This window comes from Acinonyx jubatus, chromosome X (genome assembly GCF_027475565.1).
Source record: "Acinonyx jubatus isolate Ajub_Pintada_27869175 chromosome X, VMU_Ajub_asm_v1.0, whole genome shotgun sequence".
NCBI lineage: Eukaryota > Metazoa > Chordata > Mammalia > Carnivora > Felidae > Acinonyx > Acinonyx jubatus.
The window spans coordinates 50,120,744-50,136,838 of NC_069389.1; the positions used below are offsets into that span (position 1 = coordinate 50,120,744).

At 38.1% G+C, this 16,095-nt stretch overlaps 1 protein-coding gene across 4 annotated transcripts in view; it reads right to left on the minus strand.

Moving 5' to 3' along the window:
* MTMR8 (myotubularin related protein 8) overlaps positions 1–16,095 on the minus strand; it is a 118,614-nt gene that overhangs the window by 3,085 nt on the left and 99,434 nt on the right. For 2 of the 4 annotated variants that reach the window (XM_053202387.1, XM_053202386.1), the window contains exon 5: positions 12,484–12,950. In XM_053202387.1, the coding sequence (XP_053058362.1) occupies positions 12,484–12,950 (467 nt within the window). Of the gene's footprint in view, positions 1–9,358; positions 12,951–16,095 lie in introns of those variants that run through there. The other 2 variants (XR_008290126.1, XM_053202388.1) reach the window with 1 other exon arrangement.

The following is a 16,095-nucleotide window of genomic DNA, read 5'->3' on the forward strand; positions in this document are numbered from 1 at the left end:
TTATGTATTTTGAATTTCTTTGGTTTGTACATATTTAGGATCATTATGTCTTTCTGATGGATTAATCCTATACTCATTATGTTATATCTTTTATAATAATTTTCTTTGTTATAAAGTATACTTTACTAGATGTAATCTTCTAATCTATGTCTTTTAATTGTTGTATTTAGACCATTTACACTTAAGATAATTGTTGAAATGTTAGGGCTTAAGTTGGCCATTTTATTATTTGTTTCCTTTGGTTCATATTCATGGCTTCCTGTGAGTTACTTGGACACTTTTTAGGATTCCATCTTGATATATTTATAGAGTGTATCTTGTTATATAGTTTCATAGTGGTTGCTCTGGGTATCAAAATATACCTATGTGAATTCTCACAGTTTATGAGTATTAACATTTTACCACTTCTGTGAAGTGTGGAAACTTTACATCCACTTAGGTTCCTTTACCGTCCTGCTTTTTAAATAGCATTGTCATGTATCAGATAGTGTTATAATTTTTGTTTCAATTGTCAAATATAATTTATAAAACCCATAAGAAGAATAGTCTACAGTATGTACATACCCATATTTCTGCTTTCTATTGTTCTTTCTTCCTTATGCTCCAATATTTCTCTATTATTTCCTTTATGTTGAAGAGATCTATTTAGCAAGTCTTTAAGAGTAGGTCTGCAAGTAACACATTCTTTTAGTTTTCCTTTATCTGAGGATTTCTTTTCCTATGTATTCCTGAAGGATAGTTTCACTGACTTCAGAATTTGCAGTTGACAGTATTTTCTGTCAGCAGTTGAAAAATGTCCTTTTTTTCTGGCTTCCACAGTTTAATATGAAAAATTCACTCTCATTTGAATTGGTATTCCCCTATAAAATCCTATAGATAATGTGCCATTTCTCTCTGACTGTTTTCAATATCTTTTGTTTGTCTTTAGCTTTCAAAAGTTTAATTATGATGTCTCCTGGTATAGATTTCTTCGGGTTTATTTTCTTTGAGTTTTACTCAGCTTCTTAAATCTGTAGGTTTGCATCTTTTACCAAATTTGGGATGCCCCGCTCTCTCTTTTCCTTCTCTAATTCCAGAAATGTGAATTTTTTTAGTTTTTATTGTTACACAGGTTCCTGAGGCTCAGTTAATTTTTTAAGTCAATTTTCTCTTTTTCAGATTTGTTAACTTTTGTTGATCTGTCCTTAAGTTCATGTATTCTATCTTCTGTTATTGCCATTCTATTGGGATCCTATTCAGATTTTTGTTTTTTTTTTTTAATTTCTGTTATTGTGTTTTTCAGTTGTATAATTTCCATTTGGTTCTCTTTTTAAATAACATCTATTTCTTTGCCAAGCCTTTTCATTTTTTCCTTTAAAATAATTTTAATTGCCTTTAAAAAACATTTATTTAGTTTTGAGAGAGACGGAGCATGAGCAGAGGAGGAGCATAGAGAGGGAGACACAGAAACTGAAGCAGTCTCCAGGCTCTGAGCTGACAGCACAGAGCCCAACGCGGGGCTCAAACCCACGAACCATGAGATCATGACCTGAGGCAAAGTCAGACACTCAACCGACTGAGCCATCCAGGCGCCCCTAATTGCCTTTTCAATAGTTTTTATTATGGAAGTTTTAAAATTCTTGTCAGATAACTCTAATATTTTATTCATGTTGGTGTTGATGTAAATTGATTGTCTTTTCTTATTCAGATTGTGACTTTCCTGGCTTTTGGTACTATGGGTGATTTTCTATTACGTCCCAGACATTTTGCTGAGTATGTTAGGAGACTTTGGGTTCTATTTAAATCTTCTGTTTTAGTAGACAGTTATCTTAACTTTAGTATGCAGATCTTGGCCTACTTTTGTCAACTGTGGTTCCACCGGTAATTTAGGTTTCAGAGCCTTTGTGATGCTATTTTAGTCTGCTTGTTTTATTTGGTACCACTGGGGATCCCACTCATTTGTTTGTGCAGCTTCAGAAGGTACAAAGGCTTTCCCTGGGCCTGTTGCCCAGTGTCTCTAACTGGGGAATGGGATTCTTAGGCCTGCAAAGACAAAGAGGCTTCCTGGCTCATCCCTTGTTTTGACAGAGTCATCCTTGCCCATGGAGATGGAAATGGCTTTCTGGGAGGAGTGGTTGTTGTGGCAGGGCCACTCTTGTTGATGTTTCCTGGATGCTTAGTGTCTCTGGTTGGGAATGGGCACAGATGGAGAGCCCTTCCTTTAGCTGATTATTATTAATGGGGGTTACAGTCTTGATTAATCTCTGTTGCTGATGTTGCCAATCTCACCACTTGTTAGAGGGACTCCTGTTTGATCTGGGGGAAAAAAGAGCTTACCTGGGCTGCTTCCTGTTGTAAGGTTGGGGGTCATAAAATGTTCCAGCCCTGCACTGCCTTCTACTTTTGGGTTGTTACTCCAGACCTGTGGTCCCAAGTAAGTTATTTTACCACCTTTCAGTTCTCCTGTGATTTCCTCTTATGTTATATCCAAGGTTTACAGTTGTACTTAAAATGAGCAGTAAGCAATGAGTTTACAACACCCAGTCTGGAACAAAGGTCCAAACAACAGGATTTTATAGTATGAAATTTTGAAGAGAGACAACATTTTAGAGTCAGTCTTGGGTTCCAATAGCCTATACACTAGCTTGGTGACTTAGACACAGGACTTGAGCTATTTAAGCAAGACGAAATATATTTAAAGCTCCCAGCTCAAAACCCTGCACAGATGAGCCACTCATTAAGTAGGTATTCAATCTTTCCCTAGAAATCACATCATTCAAACTACATGTTTTAGACATAAGCCTACAGAGGCCTAGAGAAAGGAAGGAGCCTTTTAAATGTGCTGTGACTCACATATACCCAAGTGACATTGTTTTTTCCAAAGCCCAAAAACATACTGTGTCAATTCTTGATTATTTGGTTCCTTGCTTCTATATGGTAGTTCTGGTTCAGTTAGACAGGATTTGAAGATTTAAACTGATAGTACCAACTTATATTTGAAAAATACCTTCAAATTTACAAAATGTTTTTGCATTTATAATTTTTCTTGGTTGCCACAATCTTAGTGTGGGACTAGCAGGGCAAAAGTTATTCCTATTTTGCAAATAAGGACAAACTGTAAGTTGGGAGGATGAGACTCATTCAGAATGATTTCTCACATTTTCTCCTTTGGAATCAGACCCTTACTGGGTGACAGGAGGCTGTGGAAATAGTTGATTTCAGAATACTTAGCTTTCCATGCCCTTGGCTATAGCTAAACCAGTGGGTTACGTTATGACTACATAAGTAGTAGTCATAAGAGTAGATGGGTTCTAAGTTCAGGCTTATATTCCCTACACACTAAAATACTTGAACTTAGAGTCATATTACTCTTAAAGAATTTGTTGGTAAGAAAAATCCTCCCAGATAAATGAAATTCTCTGTCTGAATAGATCACCTCAGGGAAGGGGGTATCTTAAATTGGAAAGGAGGTTACTGAATTACAATAAAGAGAAATAGGGTGTAGTACAGGAAGGCAAGATTGAATTTGAAGTAGAAGAAAGCTTTAGTTTGGCCAAACAATAGGGATTTGCTTAAATAAATTATAACTCATATAATGAGACACTATGTGACCATTAAAAATGAGATTGATTTATATTTATTGAAGTGAAAAGATGTTTAAAATTAAGCAAGAAACTTACATAGGGGTATATAGTATGACTCTAGGTTTTCTATGTGTGAATGTAGATTCTTCTCTGCATAGAGGAATTTGCTGCCTTTTTTGGTTCTCTATTATTTTTTAAAGTTTATTTTCTGAGAGTGAGAGAGACAGAGAGAGAGACAGAGAGACAGAGAGTGGAAGGGGTACAGAGGGAAAGAGAGACAATCCCAAGCAGGCTCCTCACTACTAGCGCAGAGCCTGATGCAGGATTTGAATTCACAAACTATGAGATCACGACCTGAGCCACAACCGAGTCAGATACTTAACTGACTGAGCCACCCAGGCGCCCCTGGTTCTCTATATTTTAAAAACATTCCATAACAAAGATTTCCTAGTTAATTATAAAAGAGAACCATAGTCTAATCCACTTGCTATAAACTGAATCCTGTGTGTCCCCCAAATTCATGTTGAAATTCTACCCTCTGATATGATGGTAGTAGGAGTTGGGGCCTTTGTGAGGTAATTAGGATTAGATGAAATCACAAAGGTGGAACCCTCATGAATGGGATTAGTGCCATGTTAAGAGTTATGAGAGAGCATGCTTCTCTCTCTGCTCTCCACCATGTGACGTTACAAGTGAAATGATAGTGATCTAGAAAGCAGGGTCTTGCCAGATAGCAAATCTGCCAGCAGCATGATCTTGGACTTCCTAGCCTCCAAACTATAAGAAATGTTTATTGTTTATAAGCCACCCAATCTCTGGTATTTTTTTTATAGTAGCCTGGATGGACTAAGACAGAAATTGTATTATAACATTATATTGCAAACTAATTGTCTAAAGACAATGTGTCATGAATAGGAAAGAGGTTGAATAGAGTTGAGAGGGAAAAGGAAGCCCTAAGAGTAAGAACTGATTAATCAGCAACAATAGGGCTGAAAATAGGAAGAGGCTGACTAATGCATTTTGATTGCCTTTATTTATGTGCCCCACACTTTACCAGATAGTACTTTACATCTTAGCTCAGTTAATCTGTACACCTGCCCTGTGTGGAAGGTACACTTATCACCCCCATTTTTCAGATAAGAACTTTGAGGCTCAGAGAGGGGAAATGACTTACCCAAGGCCATACAGTTAGTAAATGGCAAATCCAGGACTAGAACTCAGGTCTCTCTGTATTCTATCCATTAGAGGCCCTGAGACTCCCAGAGAGGGAGTCTCTACTGTGGAGCAAGGGGAGATAGTTGGCCTCTTTTTTGGTCTGGAGGAAATAACCCCTGAGTTTATGAGGTTTCATGTGTGAAGATTCTTACTGGGCAGTAGGAGAAGACCTTGGAAAGGGATAAAGAGCCTGATCCCTGGACAGGTATATCAGTAAGTGTAAATGAATACATTGGCAATCATTCAGACAGTATGGTTTTGGAGTAAAGTTGGTGTCAGTCTTGTCCTCACAGCTTATCAATGACAGCTATACCATGTATAGCCTTGTACTTGCTGTCATCCTCTCTGCTACCTATTTTGTTCTATTTTAACATCCACAGGGTATGCTTTAAGGTACCTGAAGATTTTCTGCCTTTATAAGATGGTTCATCTGTTATGACTGGGTCAGGGTGCCTTTTTTTGAAAATATGCCACCTTTCCTTTTATTTGTAGCTATTACACAGCAAACATACACCTAAAAGATTAGAGGTTTTTAATTTTAGATAAAAAATTGTACCAACAAAACATGTTTAAACTGGAACACAACTGCAGGATGGGGCCAGTGGGCAATTTGGCACAAGATGGAACAAATGGCAGTGAACACCCTGATGAGGGCATAAACCCATTCCCCAGTGGTATGACAGGCTCAAGATAACACAGAAGATGAAGTTTAAAGTCAATTGTATGGTATTTGTCTTTCTCTGACTGACTTATTTTACTTAGGATTATACCCTTTAGATCCATCCATGTTGTTGCAAATGGCAAGGTTTCATTCTTTTTTATGTCCAAGTAATGTTCCATTATATACATGTACACACACAGACACCACATCTTTATTCATCCATCTGTTGATGGACACTTGGGTTTCTTCCATATCTTGGCTATTATAAATTATGCTGCAATAAACATAGCAGTGCATATATCTTTTAAAAATTAATGTTTTCATTTTCTTTGGGTAAATACCTAGTAGTAGAATTATTGTATCATATGCTTTTATATTTTTAATTTTCTGAGAAACTTCCATACTAAGTGAAATACATCAGAGAAAGACAAATACCATACAATTTCATTAAATATGTGAAATTTAAGAAACAAAACAAGGAAAAAAAGAGACAAAAACCAGACTATTACAGAAAAATGATTGTTGGTTGCCAGAAGGGAGGTACAGGGTGGGATGGGTGAAATAGGTGAAGGAGATTAAGAGCACACTTATCCTACATTTTTTATAGGATTATTTGGGGTTTGTTGGTGTTGAGTTGTATACATTCTTTATATTTTTTAGATACTATAAATCCAATTAAAATGGGCAGAAAACATGAGCAGACATTTCTCCAAAGAAGACATACAGATGAACACACATATGAAAAGATGTCCAACATCACCAATCATTAGGGAAATGCAAATCAAAACCACAATGAGATATCACTTCACACCTGTCAGAATGACTAAAATCAAAAAAAAAAAAAAAAAAAAAACAATTAGTGTTGACGGGGATGTGGAGAAAAAGGAACCCTCATGAACTGTTGGTGGGAAGGCAAACTGGAGCATCCACTGTGGAAAACAGTATGGAATTTCCTCAAAAAATTAAAAATAGAATTACCATATGATCCAGTAATTCCACTACAGGGTATTTACCCAAAGAGTACAAAAACACTAATTTGAAAGGATATATGCACCTCTATGTTTGTTGCAGCATTATTTACAATAGCCAAATTATGGAAGCAGCCCAAGTGTCTACTGATAGATGAATGGATAAAGAAGATGTGGTATACATATACTATGGAATATGACTTAGCTCTTAAAAAATAATTTAACCTTGCCATTTTCAGCAACATGGCTGGATCTAAAGGGTATAATGCTAAGTGAAATAAGTCAGTCAGAGAAAGACAAATACCATATGACTTCCTTTATATGTGGAATTTAAGAAATAAAACAAAGAAAAAAGGAGACAAACAAACAAAAAAACAAAACCCAGACTCTTAACTATAGAGAACAAATTGATGGTTACCAGAGGGGATATGGTGAAGGGTTGTGGGTGAAATAAGTGAAGGGGATTAAGAGTACACTTATCATGATGAGCAATGAATAATGTATAGAATTGTTGAATAACAGGTGTACAATATAGTACACCTGTAACTAATATAACACTGTATATTAACTATACTGGAATTAAAAAAAAGGAATACACTTATTGTGATGAGCAGTAACATATAGAATTGTTGAATCATATTGTATACTGAAACTAATATAATACTGTATGTTAATTATACTTGAATTTGAAAAATATAGTCATTCATATACACTCTTGTATCTTGGACTTGAACTCAAGTTCAGACTTGAGCTACTGTGACAGTATCATTCTGTAAACCTGAAGTTAAAGAAAAGTCAGGTTCTCAAAGAACCTACACAATTTAGATTCTGATTCCTATATCAATTGCATGATGTCAATGCAAGTATGTGGCTAACATTAACACACTACAGATAACACTAGTCATATATTTGAAAGCTACCTGATCAATACATTCCAGGGAAAAAGCCGATTGTCCCAACATCACTTTGGTTTGTATCTCTGGCTTAACATGTTCTAAAGTTCTCATTTCCTAAAATTAGCTGGCATATATTAGTTAGAGGTCTAGCACTAAGAGCTTTTTTATTCTTGGATAAATTCTCTTCATCTGAATCCCCAAATGACCTTTGATACTAGATACTACTAAAGTTACAATACACACATATACAAATATTCTTACTATGAGTTACATTCCAGGAGGACTGGACCTGTTAGCTGTTCCTAAGCCCGAGGCACTATTAACTAAAATACAGAACATGCTCTGTTTCAGAACAAGGATACATGCTCTGCATTCCTATTGGCATTCATGAAATATAGAAACTACCCTGTCTGCAAATATGAGTGAGGCAGAAATGTGGAGATACTTTATGTGAATGGTGTGGCCAATTGCATGTGAAGTGGGATCAGACACATGTCTTTGAACAGTGATCACCTAATGACTTTGGTGTACATTTTCCCTCCTGACTGGTGAGGAGTGCAATGATGTTTTAGCTACAAACAGCAAAGAAGGAGATTCAGGACTTATCTGCCTTGGGGATATATTAAGGGGAGAGAATACCACCCACCATTCTTGACCATTTAAAAGAAAAGAAAACTCAGGACCACATACCCAGAGAAAAGTATTGACAAAGAAAACATACAACTCAAAGCATACTTAAAGAGTTTCTACCAGTGTAAAAGAGCTGCAAAAGAAAACATGCCAGCCACAGTACTGCCTAGAAAAGAGGACCTTTTTTGGGCCTTATTGAGCACATGAAATATTAACTGGAATGCTGGTCATCCTGGACCAATATATATTCCTTTTGCTTCACTGGTCAGGTGAATTTCTGTATTACTGTAAATCTTCCCTCCTGATGTCCCCCTACCTTTTCCACAATTGGGAATCTGTGAGGGCTGGTATAGGCTCTCTAAAGAATCTGAGTACAAAGACAAGAAAATAGTTGAAAGGCAACAGAGCTTTGGAAAAGAAAGAGGCTTTTAGGTCGCCCCCAAAGAATACAAAATACCAAGGGACAGGGCACTGGATTTAACATGGAAGCTGTTGGTTTCACACAGGCCAAATTCTGAACATGATTTTGTTTAGCCCCAGCAAGACACACAAGGCTAAATTAGCTGCTTTCAAAGTGCACTTGTGTTTGTCAAGATAAGTTACAAATCACAGAGCATGTGCACCAACATATGTTTACTTGCACTGACATCTAAAGGAGACATGGACTGCTGTGAATGGTGACAAAACTAATACTTCCTATTTAAGGGGAAGGCACAGGGGTGCCTGGGTGGCTCAGTCCGTTCAGTGTCCGACTCTTGATTTCAGCTCAGGTCATGATCTTGCAGTCCCGCTATCAAGCCCGTGTCAGGCTCTGTACTGACAGTGCAGAGCCTGCTTGGGATTCTTTCTCTCCTTATCTCTCTCTCTGTCTCTCCTATGCTTTTTTCTCTCTCTAAAAATAAATAAATGAACATAAAAAAAGGAGGAAGACACAGACTGTCAGTCTCACAGGCAGCGAAGTAGAGAAGACATGGTCTGTATGGCTTGAAAATTACAACTTTTTTGCCTTGGAAAAGCTTCTATGTGACCATCCAAAGCCTTGAAAATAGAACTGCCTTTAAAATGACAACAAACTAAGAGTCCTTTACAACCCCAAACCTTTCCCCTTGTCCTTTATGTCTGTTTGGTGTCACCTAACAGCTAAACCATTTCTTCACATTATATGAAAAAAATAACCTCATAGGAAAAAACTTAAGGCTTAATCCACATCCACTTTTTGTTTCTTTTTAAATACCTACATCAAATGTCTGCTCTTAGAAGAAAGCAACCAGATTTGGTCGGAATCCTATCTGCCTGTATCATACATAGAATTCTGGGAGGGAGAGGTCTGAGGGTGGGGAAAAGATTTGGTACAATAGATATCACTAAATCATACACATTGGAAATAGAGAACGTGAGAACAATCTTCCTAGGTTTAAACCAATATGAAGCATACTATGTCATTTTGAGAAAAGTATTTTTCTTAAAGGTAATTTACATTTCCTATACAATGTTTGGAAAAAAGGCTACTTTATAAAATCTCGTAGAAAGATTTTCCAGTGATGTATCAAAGCTTAACAGCATCATGAAAAGATGTTATGTGTTTAACAAAAGCCAGTATGTAACAAAGATCTGACATAGTTACAAATTTCTCTTTCTGCTAAATTAAGGCTAACCTTAAATATTTACTAATTTGGTTTGAAAAATACCACTTAAAAAGACTCAGGTTCATTCTGGTTTTAAGTGTTCAGGGAAAGATTTTACTTTCAGTAAAGTATAAGGTGTGTCTCAGACAAAAGGTATCCATGCATGTTGACAGGCAATGACAACTTGGTAGTAATTGAACACGATTTCTAGGGTCACTTTCCAAAGGTACCTATGCCCAATATATGCACCATAAGCTTTACTTGCCCTTTTAGTTCCAGATAGAGTTTCAGTTGTATTTCATACAGCAAACCCCATCCCTGAATTTCTTCATTAAAAAGACTATTAGCTGTTACTGAGGTTTATTATTTATGATTGTTTTATTTATTACTGGGAGAAATCTGAAATTCTATAAATTAAGTAAATAACTAATGAACTTAAAAAAAAAGTGTCCAAACAGAATCAGAGTATGGCCACAAGCACAGGTACAGAACCTGCATCTTAAAAAAGATAATCAGTGACACCCAGGTTTGTCAATTTGTGTAGGGAACAGGCAGAGGTCAGATTAGTGGATGAGACAGTGGCAGGTGGTTGAATGCCTTCTTATTTAAGTGGGACAGTCACATAAGAATGGAATTTCTGCTCAGGGAACTAGAAGGGTAGGGCAGTATGAGAGGGAGTCACATTTCATTCACAATATAGTTACTGTATGAGGGTATGAAATGGAAGTAAGTAATAGACCATCTTTTTTAGTACCCAGCAACTTTTCTTCAGGAGTCTCCTCTCTATTGCTATGCTTCTAACTATAGATAGCTACTGGATTTTACCAGTGCATAAGTATTTAGATTCCACTGAATTTTTTCATCTCTCAGATATGTCAAATCTAACTGTAAATCAGCAAGGTGTTTAGTGTTCAGAGAAAATGGGGAATTTTCACAAGTTATTCCTTAGTTCCATGTCTGTTATATACAAGCGATAATAGGACATGTTGGGGAATAAAAAATGATAATAATAAAAGACCAAATTGAGCTTATAGATCTTTAGGCTGAAACTGATTCCATGGCCTTTGATCCTAAAAAAACAAAATAGTATTTTTTTAATTTTATTTTTACTTTTGAAATACCAGTGTTGCTCTTTATCACTTCTCAGTTTAAAACTGCATGGAAAAAGACCTTTTCACTGTTGATTAACTTTGTTTTAGATCTAGGAAATAAGGTTTGGTACTATGTACTGCTCTTGTATAGGTCTGTAGAAATAAATCTCAGACTCTTAAACAACTTTTTATAGGCTTTCTTATAAAGAAAAGTAACTAATACAGTGATCCTTTAGAAATGTCTATGTTTACAACTGGATGTGGTAGCAACAGAGATGGCTCCTTCATGAAGATATCTATTTTTAAAAATTTTTAAATGTTTATTTATTTTTGAGAGACAGAGAGACAGAGCATGAGCAGGGGAGGGGCAGAGAGAGAGAGGGAGACACAGAATCTGAAGGAGGTTCCAGGCTCTGAGCTGTCAGCACAGACACTGACATGGGGCTCGCACTCACGAGCTGTGAGATCATGACCTGAGCCAAAGTTGGATGCTTAACCAACTGAGCCACCCAGGCACCCCAAGACATCTCTAGTTGAGCTTGAGCCAGATATAAAGTATTTGGAATAGACATCTTGGGTGAAGACCTGGATTCTGTTGGCAATGGGAGTTCTGAAAATGCTGACAATATGTATAGTACATGACCCAAACTTCCTGAGGCCTATCCTACCCAAGCATGTAGAACTGAGTAAAGCATGACTGAATATTCAAAAGGAAAGTGTACAGCAAGCCTATCAACCCCAAAGGGAAAATCTGGTGTTTAATTGACAAGAAATATATCACTTCCCCCAGGAGTATTTGGGTCTCCTCTAAGAATAAACTTTTTCAAATGTGTACAGTAGTACAAGTGATAAACCTACCATATTTTAAAAGTAGTGTCAATTTTGTCTAAAAGTCCACAAAGCTTATGTGATGTTTACAGAAGGAAAACCACTGGTCTTCATAAAAAGACCTAAGAAGAGGCCTGTTTTAGGAAAACTTAGATTAGCACATAGACCATGTTTAAGCCAGGTCTAAAGCACTGAGCCTTCTGTTGTCTCCCAAAATGATGCTGACAATGCCATTAATCAGTGTTATTAATTCAGATACCACTAACTTGGAATTGATTGCCTTAGAATTTAGTGGATGCAAGTTTATCTATGGGAAATCTATGAAAAAGGGACTTGGCTGAGTATTATGAGACCTAATTGGGGTGTCGGTTGGGGAGAGCAAATGTTATAATTTAAGAAAACTATTTCCTTATATGTTCTAAACCACCAAGCATCCATGCACCCATGCTAACAGTTAAGGATCATTTTGACTTATTTCTCATGCAAATGTTGGGGTCTCTATTGGGAATAATGTTAGCTTACATCTTACAACTGAACACATCAAAAAGTAAAATTTCCTTTTAAGCCATTCTGCAAGTCAGTTACCTGCTACACACCATCTCTTTCCTCTCGACAGGGTCTTAATTCTCAACTGTGACAACATTACCACTTTGTTCTCACGCTATAGCCGTGAGGGTGGAAAAGTAGGGGAGGTTGATCATTAAGGAGAATGGAACAGTGGAATCAGCCTACTATCTCAGCTGGAAGGCAACATTTCTCAAGTTAAATCCCATTCTAGAAAAATAATATATTTTTTCTCTTGCCTACATTCTGGGCTGCCTGATATGCATATACTGGTTGCTTAATCAGTAAGGGCCATAAATCACCTTCCAGACTCTTAAGTGGGAGGGGGGTGTCCCAGACTCACCCATTTAAACCAACAGAAAAAGAAGCATAGCCTTTTTGGGACAAGGATCATTGTGGGTGCCATAGGTACACCTAGCATGGAAACAGATAAGTAGCTCACCGTTGCTTACAGCAGCCTGCTTCTTTTGTGCTGGCCTTGGAGATACCTGTGTCCCCAAAGATGCCCATGCTCCCAGAGATGCTGATGTTTTCAGAGCAGTCCATAGTCTCAGAGATATCCACGTTGCCAGAGATGCCTGTGGCCCCATAGATGCCCCTCGATTCAGAGATGCCCATGTTTCCAGAGAATCCCATATCCCCAGAAATGTTTATGGCCCTAAGGCTGCCTATGATCCCACAACAGTCATGGTGAAAGTCTGCACACTGTCTTTTCACCTGATCCATCTGAGCCTGGAAGCCTCCTTCACTGGATATGGTGCCATTCTCCATCAAGGTGTTCAGGTATCCATCAATACCCATAAAGTCAAGAGGATTGGTCAAAGAACTTCCCAGATGCTGAGATAATAAATTCCCTAATTGAGAGCATGTACAGACTTCTTTTGGTGGCTCATCATGGGCTTGCAGTTTCTGTCATGGGAGCAAGGAATGGTTGAAAAGAATTAGGAATAGGAAAAAAAAACCTAAGTAAATATCACAATGACCTGCAGGGATCCTGATGCTGTCACTAATATGGCATAGTGTAACCTTTTCCCCCCACCTTACCCCCAAACATCTTTTCTTCATTACTTGACATAGTGCTTCAAAGGCTTACCACTAAAGAAGCATCTTGTATCTATAAAAGTCCTCTTTTCTAATAAATATAATTCTATTACTGGGAACAGGGAGGGCAAGGGAGAGGATCAGTAAGATACATTAAGCACCTCTAAGTGCTGGAGACTTTATATATACTATTTCCTTTTATACTTATAATAATTCTGTTGGTTAGGTATTAGCTGTATTTTGCAAGCAAGAAACCTGAGAATAGGAGAATTTAAATAAGACTAAATTTCACACATTGTAGAAATGCTAGAGCTGAGATCTGACCCTGCCTCTTAATACCAAGTTCTATCACCTAATACCTCACGCTATCTCCAATGGATATTTTCACTTTCAGAAATAACACAATGACTCAATGATACTTTACAATGGTGATTCTTAACCTTGAGGGGGGGGGCATAGACTACCTTGAAAATCTGAAGAAAATAATGAGCTTTCTTCTCAGAAAACTGCATGTATGCACATGTGTGTACATGAGACAACACACATACAGTTTTAGGTATAATATCAAGGGCTTCATAGATTCCCCCAAAGGTACCTGAGGACACTTATAGTTTCATGGACTCAAGTCAGGAGCTCCAGTTGTAGGGTATAAGCATACCATTTTCATGTTTTTGGAAATTAGAAAATCACACACACACACACACACACAATCGTGATAACCTTTGAAGAAAGGAAATGAATGGGTAGATGGCTAGGGGAGTCTTTTAAACTTTCCATTTTGTATTTTTTTTGTATTCTGCATATTTCAACTTTACATTTGTACTACCTTTCTAAAGCTCTCAACAGGGAAAGTCTTCTGGGAAGGTGGCAAAGTAGGAAGATCCTAAGCTTACCTCGTCCCATGGGCACAACTAGACAACAGCCACATCAGTGCAACTAACCCATAGAGTGACTTGAAGACTGGCAGAACAGATCTTACACTGTTATTCATAGAGAAAAGGCCACATTGGAATGGGTAGGAGGGGCAGAGATGTTGTGGAGAACCAAGCTCCTGGTGAGACTAACTACAAAAAGGAGAGATATCACAAGAATAGAGAAGAGAGAGGAGCAGACACCACACCAGGCACTCCAGACATAGGGAACCTGAACTGGGAAATGAGGTCCCAAAAACATTTGGCTTTGAAAACCAGTGGTGCTTAACTTCTCAAGTATTTACAATCAGTGGGGCTTAACTCCAGGTAGTTTAAAAATCAGCAGGCTTAGCTCTGGGAAAGCTGAAGGGCTTTAGGAACCAGAGTCTTTGCCCTTAAAGAGCCAGTATAATAAATGTAGCATAGAAGAAGCAGTTTGAAAAGCACTTGGAGTATAGATGATGGAGGTTTATTTACTAATCTCACAACATGCACCAGAGGGGCAGGGATCAGTCGGAGACACCTCCAAGAACAGAATTGCTGGCAGGCACCATTTTTCTCTCCCTACTTCCCTATACCCAGAACAGATAGCAAGACACTTGCAGTAACCAGCTGGAAAACCCTCTACCTACCTTGCTAACACCATGCACCCTGCCTCCAAGTTCCCCTGTGGATCCACCCCATCTACCCAACCTACACTTCAGGCATCCTCTAAAGCTACTCTTGCCAAAACAAATCCTGCAAGCAGCCTTGGCAAAGACTGGTGCCACCCCAAAGTAATTCCCAGCCCTGGGGAGAGGGGATCATAACCACCAGACACAATAGTTCAAATGCAGGCCCAGCAGACAGACTACGGGTAAGCATTGGGTTGGATTGTTGGTCTGCTGACCAACGAAAACCTCTCAGGGGACAAGGCAGTGAGAGCATCCTGCAGGTCCATGATATTGCAGCCCCAACAGACAGACTGTGGACAGGACTCTGGTTGGAATCTAGGCCCTACCCAACAACAAAAACCTCTCAGGGGACAACAGAGGGAGAGCCCCCTGAGGATCAGTGCAACTGAAGTCCCAGAAGAGCGGCTGAGGGTAGTCATCTATTCTGACTGCTGACACCAACCAACTACAAGCTTGCAATGGCCCCAGACTGGCCTCTTAACAGCATAGGTACCAAATCTTGCCCACAACTGGCAAAGTGGGCCTTTGCATCCAACTGGACTAAAGGCAAATGAAGATCAGCTACAACAGTAGGGTACACAAAATACACATAGAGATATCCTGAAGAACTGGCTCTGGTGAATAGGGGGCATTACACTACAGAGTACCACAGGACCTCTTCTTCATAAGGCCACAATTTCAAGATGAGGAGATGCAGCTGACTTTCCTAATACATGGAAACAGAGAGAAAAAATGAGTCGACAGAAAAACATGTCCCAAATCAAAGAACAAGACAAAACCACAGCAAAAGAACTAATTGAAATGGAGATTGACAATATGCCTGATAAAGAATTCAAAGCAATGGTCATAAAGATACCCACTAGATTTCAGAAAAATTGAAAGATCTCAGTAAGAACTTCAACAAAGAGATAGAAAATATTTCAAAAGACTAGTGAGAGATGAATAACTCAATAAGTAAAATAAATACACTAGACAGAATCAACATCAGAGTAGAAGATGCAGAAGAATGGATCAGTGAGCTGGAAGACAGAGTAATGGAAAGTAACCAAGCTGAAGAGCAAAAGGAAAAATTAATAATAAAAAATGAGAATAGGTGGGGCACCTGGGCGGCTCAGTCAGTTAAGTGTCCAACTCTTGATTTTGGTTCAGGTCATGATCTCACAGTTCTTGAGATCGAGCCCCACATCTGGCTCTGCATGTAGTGCAGAGCCTACTTGGGATTTTCTCTCTCCTTCTATCTCTGCCCTTCTCCAGACTTGCTTGCATGCATGTGCATTCGATTTGTCTCTCAAAATAAATAAACTTAAAAAGAAATTATTAAAAAATAAAAATTGAAAAATGAGAATAGATTAAGGGAACTCACTGACATCATCAAGTGTAATAACTTTGGCATTTTAGGGATCCAAGAAGGAGAAGAGATGAGAAGGC